Source organism: Melanerpes formicivorus, unplaced genomic scaffold (genome assembly GCF_026170545.1).
Source record: "Melanerpes formicivorus ecotype bairdi unplaced genomic scaffold, bMelFor1.0.p_v2 SCAF_15, whole genome shotgun sequence".
Taxonomy (NCBI): domain Eukaryota; kingdom Metazoa; phylum Chordata; class Aves; order Piciformes; family Picidae; genus Melanerpes; species Melanerpes formicivorus.
The window spans coordinates 17,654,130-17,668,278 of NW_027142367.1; the positions used below are offsets into that span (position 1 = coordinate 17,654,130).

Genomic DNA, 14,149 nt, shown 5'->3' on the forward strand with positions numbered 1-14,149 from the left:
GCAGGAGGCTGATTAGGAAATCAAAAGCTTCTGTTTACACACAAATAACTTGGTAATTAACAATGATGGGAAAAGAGCAAAATACTTATTGAGCTGCATTTATATACGTGGGGACCTGCCTGTCTTGGACGTTTGTTTCATACTGAAGCACAAAGACTGGCCTGGCTGTCCCAGAGAAATGAGGTGTGCAGGTTGGGGCTTCTGCAGCCACTGAACTTTGTTCTGCAGGGATTGCTCTAGGGCCATCCTCTGTAGGCCACACAGTAGATCTGTGTGAAAAGTAATGCGGCTTTTGAGGGTGTAAAGTGAACAAAAAGAAGCATATTTAAAGCATTAAAGAAAGTAATGATACAGATTTCAGATATTTGAAAGGACATAGACAGGAAAGGGAATAAAAAACAGTTCATTTAATGGGAGACAAAACCATCCAGTTTCTTGTCCAACCAGTTTTGGTTGCAGTTTGATTTTTTGGTTATTTGTTATTGTGATATTTGGGTGTTTTTTTTCTTATTGCTTGTTTGTAGCTTCTCTATAGATAAAACATTTCCCTGTATTTCAGAGACTGTCAGGTCAAGGTAGTAATATGGCTGCATCGTAGATGAAGTTACTGTCGGGTGTGTGATGTTCCCTACTTTTTCCTCAGGAAATAAGATTGCCAGTCTAAGTCTGAAACAATGGCAAACAGATCTTTAGGACTGTGTAAAGAAATACAGCTGAAAGGCAGTGAGAATTCTGTCTCTCCAGAAGATGTTATTTCTTACTCAAAACGTCATTTCCGACTTAATGCTCTAAGTAGCAATCTTGAAGCATACCACAGAGAGGGGAGTTGCTTTGTGTTAAGGTCACTTCTTTTTTACTACTTTTTTTTTCTTTTGTCTTTTTACCCCCTGGTCTTGCCTAATACTGCTTCCTAAAAAAGCTCACTTTGTGGGACCAGTTCATATTTTCACTATTGGGCAGTCCGAGGGCAAGAGCACATTTCTGAAGCCAGCTACCTATTTATTATTGTATTGATCTTTGAGGTCCCAGTTTTTAAGGAACCTTCATCTGACTACTTAGTTTGCATGGAAAGTGAACTCAGTTCCAAATAACATGTGCACTTGCAAATTACTTCATGGTTTCATTCAGGGTTGGAAGGGACCACAAGGATGATCTAGTTCCAACCCCCCTGCCATGGGCAGGGACACCCCACACTAGATCAGGCTGGACAGAGCCTCATCCAGCCTGCTCTTAAACACCTCCAGGGACGGGGCTTCAAACAGCTATTGGACTATGCATAGTATTTGTGTTCTTATGGGAGGCAATGGTGTACCAATTAACATCAGACCTGCTTAGACTTGACATGTGCACTGTCCCACTAGTATCCAAAACACTTTTTGGTTGAGATTTAAACAGTCTGTGAAACTTGAATTGGTCCCATTATTTCATTTGCAATTAAAAATACACTAACCTGTTCCTAGTGTGGTATTCTCCCTTTATGCTGGTCCATAAGTGACTACTGTCAGTTAGGGATAGAGCCTGAGGTATCTGTATTGGGTATTAACAGAAACAATAATAATGATGAAGACATTGTGTCATGATATTATGTCTGGACCCTGATTGCTTCCCTACCTGCAAACCTCATTTTCTCAGCTCCAGAATTGACTGTTCATCTTACTCAATATGATTGAAACAAGAAAGAAAACTAGTAGGGCTCTGAGATATATGTAGGCTCAGAAGAAAGACTTGCTGCATAGTTTTGTACATAGATTTTCTTGTTTATGTGTGCATGGAATTTGATTTGCCTTAATCTGGATGAATTAAAGTGGAACAGTTAGCTACAGCACTTGCTAAAATACAAAACCAAGGTGGGCCATTTCAAACTTCAGTCTGCCTGTCATTTGTAGTGATTCTCTAATTGGTAATTTGGGGCTGAGCTTGTGAGTTGTTCATTATGGAATCTAGCTCCTTTTCTTATCTTGTAATTTCTGTCTAATACAGGACAATCAGGGGGAGGGGGACGAGGGGAAAGTGTCCTTTTCTTCTAGCAGGTGTGTAGGAATGACTGAGCAGAGCCTATCATAGATTAAAAGGAGACATTTCTGCTCACTTCAACAGCAATGCCACTTGAAGACAGACTGACCTATCGAACTTAATATACTGACATCTGTGCTAGTTTTGTAGCAGGAAGCTCAAAGCAGGGCTGAGGTTGAGCTGCAGATGTGTCAAGTGACAGTTCATCTCATTTGTAATAACCAAGCACACATTACCAAGGACTTCCCAAGTGCACAATGTCTATGAAGTAGTAGTAACAGACTGACCAGGGCTAGATTCCTTTCTACATGCATATGCTTATGAAGTGCTGCACCTTTTCTTCTAGAGGACTTTTAACTCAAAATGAAAGTATAAACATTAAATCAGTGTGAGTATCACCACAGAATTTCAAAAGCGCCTTGATTTAATAAAATCTGGGGCAGTTGCCTAAACCATCTAAGCAACAGTGACTGAATATAATTACACAAACTTTATCAAAATACAAAACAAACTGTTCATCTGCACTGTACTTTTTTTTCAGGGCAGAATGAACAGGATATGATTTGTCCCTGCCCTTAGGCAAGCGTTCTTCGGTGTGTTAGGAAAGTGGAGACCACACTTTGTGCAATGACAGTAGCAGTCAATAGCAGGATGTTTGATCTTTCAGGATTCCTACTGTGATGAAGATTCATGCCAACATAAGGAATTTTTTATTTAGAGAAAGTAGTATTTAGAAAAGCAGAAAGCCTTTCACCCTTATAGGCCCACTGTTCTCATCAGCCTGTGGTTGTCTCAAACCCATTACAACAGTCGCAGTAGATCAGCTGCAGCGCTTTCAGTTTACCTGTGAATCCTCAAGATCATGTGGAGCTTTAAGTGGTAAATTCTCAGTTGGTGCAAAATTACTTAATTAACTCTTACCAACAGCAGTATTGTTGCGTATGTTGAAGGCCTACCCTTTAAAAAGTGGTGTGATGGCTGATGCACTGAGAGAAAGTTCTGTACTTGAGAGCAACCCACTATGGAAAACGTTGAGCGTTAACCCCTTGACAGGCAGTCTGTATCAAGGCTGGACATTGCAAATGCACAGTACATGCTGAAGTCATCAGTGAGGTGGTGATCACTGATAGTCTAAATGCAGGTGAAAAAGATAATGGGATTATTCAGCAATAGGTTGATTTTTCAATCAAATAATTTACATTAAACTGCTAAATTGGATAATGTAAGTGACATTTCGAGAGCTTGCTGCTTTGAGATATCAATGCTGCTTGCCTTCTATCCTGAAAACATCCCTAGAGAACAAATGCCTGGCATTTGTAACCATGGGAATGCAAGGATGCATGCAGTGGGGAAGGGACTCTTCAGACCTCCTTGGGCAGTAAGTCACACACATTTCAGATAGAGCTTTGCAAAGTTTATTTTTTTGTTTGACCTCATTTTTTATTTCTTATTATATAAGGGATCAAAGTACTGACTATTAAGACAACTACCTTGCAACCAAATCTAGAGCAGAAAATTGCCCTGTCATGTGTACAAAGCATTTGTCTCTGTCAGTATTCCTGTAAAGTAGATCCTGTGACCTCTTTCATAATAAACCCCATTGTCTGGTATCTACAATAACGACCTGAAGTTCACCTTGAAATGAACTGCTTTTATAGAGTGTGATCAAATAGGACAATGTATTTCTGTGATAACTGGGGACTTAATGGTGGCCTTTCTGCAGCTTTTTCCCCCTTAAATCTGTCCACCTTGCCAGCTCCAGAGCGTATAGCCAGCACCAAAAGAAGAGGTTTGTGTGTGTTATTTAACTGCACACATAAAAAAATCTTATGTTCTTTTCTCAGCAATCTGTGCTTAGGAAGCCCTGATGTAGAAAGTCTGTGAAGTGTTAACACTGCTATGTAATGTTAAACTTTGTACTATTTATACCCTGGTTCCTTTAAGTGTTTCATGGCAGTATGGTTTGAATGCTGTAATAGGTTTTGTGCACTTCTTAAACAATTACACTGGGTTGTTTAGCTCCTGCTCTTTAGAAGTTGTTTTTGCTGCTCCTGCTGGTCGGCTGTGCATTAATATCGTGTTCTTTTTCCACAGAGAGGTGCTTGGAAGATCACGAGCTCATAGTTCAAGTTGAGTCCACAATGGGAAGTGAAAGTAAATTTTTGTTCAGAAAGAATTATGCAAAATACGAATTTTTCAAAAATCCCATGGTGAGTCTCACTGCTTTGTTGTTCACACCACAGAGAGAGTGCAGTAGCATTGCTGGGGACTCTTATGTCTTAACATATATCACAAGAAAATGAGGTAACTAACAAACTGAATTCTTTCCAAAGGAGTTTTAAACAATCTTTAAGTTCCTTTCACTCTCTTTCCAGCCTAAAAACCTCAAGTGTTTGCAAGTTACCCAATATACTTGTTTCAAAATGATTATTATTGTTAACATTGGACAGTGACCAGGCCAGGAAAAAATCCTTATTGGTTTAGGAAGAACAGAAATGTCATTTACTAATTTTGTTCAGACTTACTTGATTTGAAGCAATTTGAGCAGGACCCAAACTTTTTAATTTCTGACAGTAGTAATTTTTCTTTAAAAACCCTAAGAACAGACCCTAAAGTGCTTATGATGTACAAGGAATTGCCAGTTTCTTGTTTTGGATGTTGGACAAGTGTCTCCCCTGTGGCTGTGCTTTACCAGTGTGCTCTACCTTTTTTACTGATTGTAGTAACTCACCCCCTCTGTGTCCTATTGTGTATCTGTGCATGAAAATGGAATGGGCTGCCTGGGGAGGTGGTGGAGTCGCCGTCATTGGAGGTTTTCAGGAGGAGACTTGATGGGGTGCTTGGTGCCATGGGTTAGTTGTTTAGGTAGGTTGGATTGGTTGAAGGGTTGGATGCGATGATCTTGAGGGCAAGTCTGCAGATGACACCTAGTTAGGAGCAGATGTTAGTCAGTTAGAGGGTTGAAAGGCTCTGCAGAGGGACCTTGACAGACTGGACAGATGGGCAGAGTCCAATGGGATGGCATTCAACAAGTCCAAGTGCTGAGTGCTGCACTTTGGCTACGGCAATCCCATGCAGAGCTACAGGCTGGGGTCGGAGTGGCTGGAGAGCTCCCAAACAGAGAGGGACCTGGGTGTGCTGATCGACAGCCGCCTGAATATGAGCCAGCAGTGTGCCCAGGTGGCCAAGAGGGCCAATGGCATCCTGGCCTGCATTAGGAATAGTGTGGCCAGCAGGAGCAGGGAAGTCATAGTGCCCCTGGACTCTGCTTTGGTTAGGCCACACCTTGAGTCCTGTGTCCAGTTCTGGGCCCCTCAGTTTAAGAAGGACATTGAGACTCTTGAACGTGTCCAGAGAAGGGCAACAAGGCTGGGGAGAGGCCTTGAACACAAGCCCTATGAGGAGAGGCTGAGGGAGCTGGGATTGTTTAGCCTGGAGAAGAGGAGGCTCAGGGGAGACCTCATTGCCCTCTACAACTACCTGAAAGGTGGTTGTAGCCGGGAGGGGGTTGGTCTCTTCTCCCAGGCAACCAGCACCAGAACAAGAGGACACAGTCTCAAGCTGTGCCAGGGGAGGTTCAGACTCGAGGTGAGGAGGAAGTTCTTCACCGAGCGAGTCATTCGTCATTGGAATGTGCTGCCCAGGGAGGTGGTGGAGTCACCGTCCCTGGAGGCGTTCAAGAGGGGATTGGACGTGGCACTTGGTGCCATGGTCTAGTCATGGGGTCTGTGTTGATAGGTTGGACTCGATGATCCTCCAGGTCCTTTCCAACCTTAGTTATACTGTGATACTGTCTCTTCCAACCTGGTTTATTCTACAAGTATCACATGTCATAGCTATACTTACTCCTGGATTTGTAAGATCCTTTGAATGTTGTAATTCTAAACTGTTTGCAGTGTAACTGCTTATTTGGGGATTATGTTTCAAGTTTTATCTAAACATTTAAGTTTGGACAGGCTGTTGGCATGAAAGTGATGTCAGCTGATGTGACCCATCTAGACAGCTGAAGAAGGATAATCCAGAGGTGGTCTAGGTGGGAACAGATCTTGGGTCAGCTGGGTGTTTGTGGTGTGAGAAGAAAAAAGATACATGAGGTCACATGAAAATTTATTGCTGAGGTTACTGCAGATGATACATTAATTCCTTGCACATGTGCTTGCATGTATATTTGTCATCTGCTAGTGCCTGTTTCAGAGGCTGTGCCTTGACTTACTGTGTGAAACATTTCTGTACGTGGACTGTTTGTAATCTGTCACTTGTGTTATTTTTCCTGTGGGATAGCCTATAAACATCTGAGTGTTGTACCAAACTTTGGTATCAGAGAAGCTAGCACACTGTTTTCATGTGGTATACTTTAATTAATAAAAGAGCATGGGTGTAAAACCCAGAATGCTTGGCATTTGGTCCCAGGCTCCTCCCGTCAGAGAATAAACCATTCTTTTGGTGTAAGAATGTGAAGGCTCCATATCCGTTGCATTAGCTGTTGCCATATGGCACCGTCTCTGCTCGAGAGAGGCTGGTAGATGTTAGCTTTCATAATTATCACAGTATCACAGTATAACTCAGGTTGGAAAGGACCTCGAGGATCATCGAGTCCAACCTATCAACACAGACCCCATGACTAGACCATGGCACCAAGTGCCACGTCCAATCCCCTCTTGAACGCCTCCAGGGACGGTGACTCCACCACCTCCCTGGGCAGCCCGTTCCAATGACGAATGACTCGCTCGGTGAAGAACTTCCTCCTCACCTTGAGTCTAAACCTCCCCTGGCACAGCTTGAGACTGTGTCCCCTTGTTCTGGTGCTGGTTGCCTGGGAGAAGAGGCCAACCCCTTCCTGGCTACAACCACCCTTCAGGTAGTTGTAGAGGGCAATGAGGTCACCCCTGAGCCTCCTCTTCTCCAGGCTAAACAATCCCAGCTCCCTCAGCCTCTCCTCACAGGGCTGTGCTCAAGGCCTCTCCCCAGCCTTGTTGCCCTTCTCTGGACACGCTCAAGTGTTTCAATGTCCTTCTTAAACTGAGGGGCCCAGAACTGGACACAGGATTCAAGGTGTGGCCTAACCATTGATTGTGCAACTTACCTGGCAGAAGAGTGATTCCTCTTCAGTCTTCCTCTTTATGCCCCAAAGACTAACATTTCAATTGTCTGAAGAATGACAAATTTTCTCAATTGAGAATGTCTTCCTTGTGATTCATCTTGTTACAATCAGTCGTTGTTTCATTTCAGCCATTTCTGCATGCCTTGATGCTCCGAATAATGTTTTAAAAGTTCACAATTTGTTTCATATAATTGCTGTGCATAGTAAAATACAGGCATCTTAAAACACGGCAGATGGAAAGGGGAAGTGGAGGAATAAATCTGAAGTCAAGTCACCAGTGTGGAAGTCAGGAAAGTGTCTGGCCTTTGTCATGCAAAGCTGCAGTATGAATGAGATAATGAAACGGACGCCTGAAACTGGAAAGCTCTGTAGAAGCACCTGTTTGTGTGTTGAACAGTGTTTGCTTCTGTGTTTGTGGAATGGGAGAAAGGAGGTAGATGTCTGCTTTGAGTTTATTCAAATACAGCATGTGAAGTAGGGCATGCAGTACAGGGCCTAATTATTGCATGGCCTTCAGTCATCATTTTTTATTTCATTTCATGGAATGTATGCTGACCTACCCTTAGAGGAAAAAATGCTGTGCTCCACTATGTTACCCTGAAACACAAAACTTTGGGGTAGAATTTGCAAAGGGTTTTTCTCTTGACAAATTGAAGGGTGTGAAGCCCTGAACATAACCTGGCTGTTGAACAACTGAATGAAAGCATCCGCAGTCACACATGAACTCTGTCTTATAGTTAAGGTCTTCAAATGGCACTTTGTAGCCTTCTGAGGGAGTGAGCAGGTTATAGGGTGAAGCAGACACAGAAAGAGACTGCTGTCAAAGGTAAAGATCTGCAGCATTGCCATCTGGGAATTCTTGTAATGCTTTTACCTCCATCTTACCCCTGTGAGGGTAGAGAAAACTTGCTATTCTTCCTGCTCTGCATCTTCCACATAGCAAGTGGAATTGCAGAATTTTTTTGCTGAGCAGCCTTTCTGGATGGAGAGGGAAGCTCAGAAATTTGATGGCAGAATATGCAATAAGTAAGTAGTCAGTGTATACCAGACCTTGAGGACCATTTATCCTGCTGTGTGGCTGTCAATGGGTCCATGTCCAAGTGGAAGGCAGTGACAAGTGGAGTCTCTGAATGGTCAGTACTGGGACCTGTGCTGTTTAGTATTTTTATCAATGATATAGACAGTGGGATCAAGTGCACCCTCAGCAGCTTCACCAATGACACCAAGCTGTGTGGTGCAGCAAACATGCTGGAGGGAAGGGAGACCATCCAGAGGGACCTTGACAGGCTGGAGAGATGGGCCCAAGCCACCCTCATGAGGTTCAACAGAATCAAGTGCAGGGTCCTGCATATGGATCATGGCTGTCCCAGGCACCAATATAGGCTGGGCAGTGACTGGCTTGAGAGCAGCCCTGAAGAAAAGGATTTGGGGGTGCTGGTAGATGAGAAGCTCAATATGAGTCACCAGTGTGCACTTGCAGTCCAGAAAGCCAACCCAGATCCTGGGCTGCATCAAGAGAAGTGTGGCCAGTAGGTCAAGGGAAGTGATTCTCCTCTCGTACTCCACTCTGGTGAGACCCCACCTGGAGTGCTGCATAGAGTTCTGGCGCCCCTATGACAGGAAAGATCTGGAGGTGCTGGAATGTGTCCAGAGAAGGGCCATGAGGGTGATCAGAGGGCTGGAGCACCTCTCCTATGAGGACTGGCTGATAGGGGATTGTTCAGTTTGGAGAAGAGAAGGCTCCAAGGAGACCTTATTGTGGCCTTCCAGTATCTGAAGGGGGTCTACAAGAAAGCTGGTGACAGAATCTTTAGGGTGTTGGGTAGTGATAGGACTGGGGGGATTGGATCCAAGCTAGGGGAGGGTACATTTAAATTAGATATTAGGAAGAAGATCTTCACCATAAGGGTGGTGAGACACTGGAACAGATTGTCAGGGAAGTGGTGGAAGCCTCATCCCTGGAGATTTTTAAGGCCAGGCTGGATGTGGCTCTGGCCAGCCTGATCTAGTGTGGGGTGTCCCTGCCCATGGCAGGGCGGTTGGAACTAGATGATCCTTGAGGTCCCTTCCAACCCTGACAATTCTGTGTGGTTCTGTGATTCTTTCTCAGAAAGTACAGGCTATTAGAGATCCCTGAAATCTCTCACTAGAAGAGAAAAGGCTGGAAAAATGCACTTATGAAATGCTGCATATAAGATACTTCTAAAATCCACATTCTGTCTGCATGGATTGCTTGGTGAACAGAAGGAAGAGAAGAGCTATACTTGAAAGCTGTAGTACTGCTTGGAATATCAAGAGACCTCCAAACTCATTTAAGAGTGATAGTTTCAAAAAATGAATAAGTGGAAAAGTTTCTCTTCTGTGTAATAAGTGTTCAAATATGTCACTTCCAATTCTCTTTTTTGTGTCTAGAATTTCTTCCCAGAGCAAATGGTTGCCTGGTGCCAGCAAACAAATGGCAGTATCCCACAGTCACAACTTCTGCAGGTACTGTAAGTTTATCTGTATTGACAGAGAACGTTTTGGAGCTTAAGGGTCAAGGTTGAGAGGAAGGAAGAGAGAATTCAGAGGTCTGGAAACAGGTGATTGGAGGAAGACCAGTGTAGTGAGCTAGTGTGTGGTACTACTATTGAAAATACGTGACAAAGATCTTACCCAGTGGCAAAGATTTGTAAGTTGTCAACACAAGGTATTCATAAATGTGCTCATGTCTGTGCCATTAATATTCAGCTTACTCTGTGGGTATGTGGTTTGGCCACATAGTTTTGTTCCTAAAACAGTCTCAGTGAGAAAAACAGATATGCCTCATAAAAGTCAAAACAGGAGTACTCTTCTATACTCCATGTCATAGCACAGGAGAAGGTGTAAAAATGCAGGCATACAGTAGAAGATGGGTTTGAGCTGGTGAGTGCTTTTTGTGGTACTTTTTATATCCCATGTTTTTGCCTGGCAATGATTGAGAATAAGGACCATGGTTCAGTGAACTAGCTGGGGTTTTTTATATGTAGAAAATCAGTTCCCTAAGAAGTAAGTGCAAGCAGTTAGAGAAGATTGTAGTATTTGCAAATTAGCCCCTTTTAAAGCTTCCCAAGTTAAATTACAGAGGCTTGTACCTTATGCATATGTGTTGGTGGAGCTGTGTAATCTGCATGCCAGTGGCATGTTTATACTGAAGTTTTGATGTCACTGTGCAGTTTCTTGCTTGATGAAGGAGCTGGTAGTGACACAGATGGCCTCCAAGGATGATGCTGAAGTGTTAGCTACCTCTCTGACCAGTAACTCATTCAGTTAAATGTCTCAATTTAAGCACTCCAATCTAACCCTTGCAACCTAAATCTTTTTCACTTTAGTTGTTTTCTCAAATGGGGAACACTCAACTCAGGAGGCCAAATTAAAACAGTTTGTTAAGAGTACTTTATTAAGCATGTAAGACTGATACCTTGAAAACAGTACCACGAGTATGAGGCAAATTGCAAAGCCAGAAGGGCCAAAGTATCCATACAAATAGCTGATTTTGGCTTGGTTTCTATCATTTTGCCTGTGAGCAAATATGCACTGAATCTCTTTTTAAATACAAGAAGTTTCCACTGACTTTTGAACCCGTGCACTCATTTGATTCCATTAGCACTTCAAAGTACTGTCTCCAGATTCACTGAGAAGAACTGAAAATGCTAGCCTCCATGCTCAGCTGGGGAGCAAAACAGAACTCAGACCAATTTCTGGAATTAAAAATGAAATTGATGTGCAGTGAGGCTGCACTTGGGAACCAAAACTGTCACGAACAAGAGAGAATATATTCTTCATTTGGTCTTCCCTTTTCATAGTTCACAAGGGGATTCGTAGTGCAAGTAACAGGAAAATTGCCTGTTCATTGCCATTCTGTTAGGTGAGATGGAGAGGAAGCTGCAAAAAAATAGGTGTCAAAATGCAACTAAGAACTCTTAGCACAGCATCCTGATATTTGGTTTTGTTTCCTATGGGTTTTGTCCACCAAATAACACCAAAACACAACTCTAAAACATTGCAGAGGCATCTAGATCAACCAAGTTTATGTGTTTTTTCTTCCTACTCTTGAATCTATTAGTTTGGAATTTAACTTCAGCAAGCCCTCTGGTATTTTAAAATCTGACCCATTGTGATAAGGGTGAAATTGATTCATCAATTCTCTAACTGTAGTTAATGCTTTCTTTCTTTGATGCATTGCAAATAAGGTAATTATATATATAGTCCTTCTAATTAAATCAGTAACTTACATACTTCTGGATCTTGAAGTCTGCTATAATTGGTGACACTTACTGGAGTTATCTATGTTTCTTTTTGAGTTAAATATTCTTGTGCTCTGTCATGAGTGCACCCTCAGCAAGTTTGCTGATGACACCAAGCTGTGTGGTGCAGCAGACAGCTGGAGGGAAGGGAGGCCATCCAGAGGGACCTTGACAGGCTGGAGAGGTGGGCACAAGCCAACCTCATAAGGTTCAATAAGAGCAAGTGCAGGGTCCTGCATCTGGGTCGAGGCAATCCCAGGCACAAATACAGGCTGGGCAGGGACTGGCTGGAAAGCAGCCCTGAGGAGAGAGACTTGGGGGTGCTGGTGGACAAGAAGCTCAACAGGAGCTCTCAGTGTGCACTTGCAGCCCGCAAAGCCAATCAGATCCTGGGCTGCATCAGGAGAAGTGTGGCCAGCAGGTCAAGGGAGGTGATCCTCCCCCTCTACTCAGCCCTGGTGAGACCCCACCTGCAGTACTGTGTCCAGTTCTGGAGCCCCTATTACAAGAGGGATATGGAGGTGCTAGAAGGTGTCCAGAGAAGGGCCACAAGGATGATCAGAGGGCTGGAGCACCTCTCCTGTGAGGACAGACTGAGGGAGCTGGGGCTGTTCAGTCTGGAGAAGAGAAGGCTCCGAGGTGACCTAATTGTGGCCTTCCAGTATCTGAAGGGGGCCTACAGGAAGGCTGGGGAAGGACTTCTCAGGATCTCAGGTAGTGATAGGACTAGGGGGAATGGAATGAAGCTGGAGGTGGGGAGATTCAGGCTGGATGTGAGGAGGAGGTTCTTCCCCATGAGAGTGGTGAAACCCTGGAATGGGTTGTCCAGGGAGGTGGTTGAGGCCCCATCCCTGGAGGTGTTTAAGACCAGGCTGGATGAGGCTCTGGCCAGGCTGATCTAGTGTGGGGTGTCCCTGGCCATGGCAGGGGGGTTGGAACTAGATGATCCTTGTGGTCCCTTCCAACCCCGACTGATACTATGATAACTCGTCTTGGGTGGGACAGGAGCATGTGCTATATAAGACTTCAGTGTGGGAAATCCTAAAATAGGTTGTTCCCATTCTAAAATTTTGGAATAAAGTTGCAGATTTTAGCTCCTGTTTCAAAGTTAGACTGGTTGCCAGAATTGTTGTGACAAGGTATTCTCTAAGAATTAATAATGACTTTGTGTCCCTTCAGGCTAAGTGCAAGACGAATGAGAATAGAGGTAAATGATTAGCCTGTTGGAGACTGAAGTATTGAGACAGAGAACAGGAAAATGTTGGTGACAGGAGAATTCATAGTTTCATAGTTTCATTCAGGGTTGGAAGGGACCACAAGGATTCATCTAGGTAGATGAAACAGGAGGAGCAGGAATATCCATTTTAGTCCTAAATCAGTTTAAACATCTAGTTCAGTTTAAGCATACTGTGAAACTGTACCTCAAGCCAGCAAAGTGATTTGCCATTTGCATTTCTGTTCTGCAAACACTGTGACAATTTTATGATCCAGCAGTCGGACACAATCCTAATTTACATTCTCCTCTCCAACAGAACTTTTTAAACTCCAGTAGCTGCCCTGAAATCCAAGGTTTCTTGCATGTGAAAGAGCTGGGTAGGAAATCATGGAAGAAACTGTATGTGTGTTTGAGGAGATCAGGACTGTATTGTTCTACAAAAGGAACTTCAAAGGTAAGATTAAAGAATAATTTGCACAGCATGTGAAAGCATTTTCTGCTCTTACAGTGGGTATTTTTTGCTGGTTTTTAAATATCTGCACACATAGTTTCTTTTTTTTTATTGCATAGAGAAGTATAAGCAAGCCATGAAGAAATGACAATCAAGCCCTAGTTCCTCAATGCATGAAAACAGCTAATATAGCTTTGTTATGTAACAAAACTAAACCAGCCAGACAACGTCGTTGTGGCTACTAAAGTCATGCTAGCAAGAGAAATCCTGCTCCAGTGGTACATGAATTCACTTTAAATGATACATTAAATAATGTTTTCTATTGTCTAACTCTGAGATTGCTCTGGAACAGTGTAGCAGACTATGCTGGTTTTAAATCTGATGTGTTTGTGCGTTGGGTTTGGCTGAGCTGGAGTTAATTCTCCCCAGAGCATCTTTCTAGTGATATGTTTTGCAGTGCTGTAGCTGGGTGTTGATCTCACACCAGTGTTGTGGCTACTGCTGAACAAGCATCAATGCTGTGCTTTTCCACCATTTCCCCACCCCGAGAGTATGCTGGGGGGAGGCAAGATAATATGTGTTTTGTCAGCTGCTTGTATAAAGCACCCTCTGCTAGTAGGCTGATATTTAAAAGATGACACACGAGGGCCACTTCAGGCTGACCAACGGAGCAGCAGAGTGTTTGTATACTGCCCTCTGTTGGAGGCTGGTCTTGAGAGACTGCAAAGCTGGCAGCAAGATCTTCCAAAACCTTACATGTAACTACGATAAAATCACACTATTTCCCTAGGAGCCAAGGCATTTGCAATTGTTGGCTGACCTAGAAGACAGCAATATCTTCTCGTTGATAGCAGGCAAGAAGTTGTATAATGCACCTGCAGAGTATGGATTTTGTATAAAGGTAATTATTCTCATTAAGTTCTCCTTAAGTTCAAGACAATGGTGGTGGCTCAGACCCCCTCCCCTGCCCCCAGCTGAATGGCATTCATATGTAAAATGCTGCAAGCATTTCTGTTGTGAGGACTTGATCTTTAACGTCTTTGATTTGGCAGGCATGTCCTGTGAGTCTTGCCATCATTTTCCGTGACACTTTTAACACTTTA

The 14,149-nt window shown here is 43.4% G+C and overlaps 1 protein-coding gene across 2 annotated transcripts in view; it reads left to right on the forward strand.

Moving 5' to 3' along the window:
* GRB10 (growth factor receptor bound protein 10) overlaps positions 1-14,149 on the forward strand; it is a 173,503-nt gene that overhangs the window by 143,059 nt on the left and 16,295 nt on the right. The window contains exons 7-10 of one of the 2 annotated variants that reach the window (XM_068147707.1): positions 4,108-4,223; positions 9,527-9,601; positions 12,912-13,049; positions 13,837-13,947. In XM_068147707.1, the coding sequence (XP_068003808.1) occupies positions 4,108-4,223; positions 9,527-9,601; positions 12,912-13,049; positions 13,837-13,947 (440 nt within the window). The remainder of the gene's footprint in view (positions 1-4,107; positions 4,224-9,526; positions 9,602-12,911; positions 13,050-13,836; positions 13,948-14,149) is intronic. The other variant, XM_068147708.1, reaches the window with a different exon arrangement.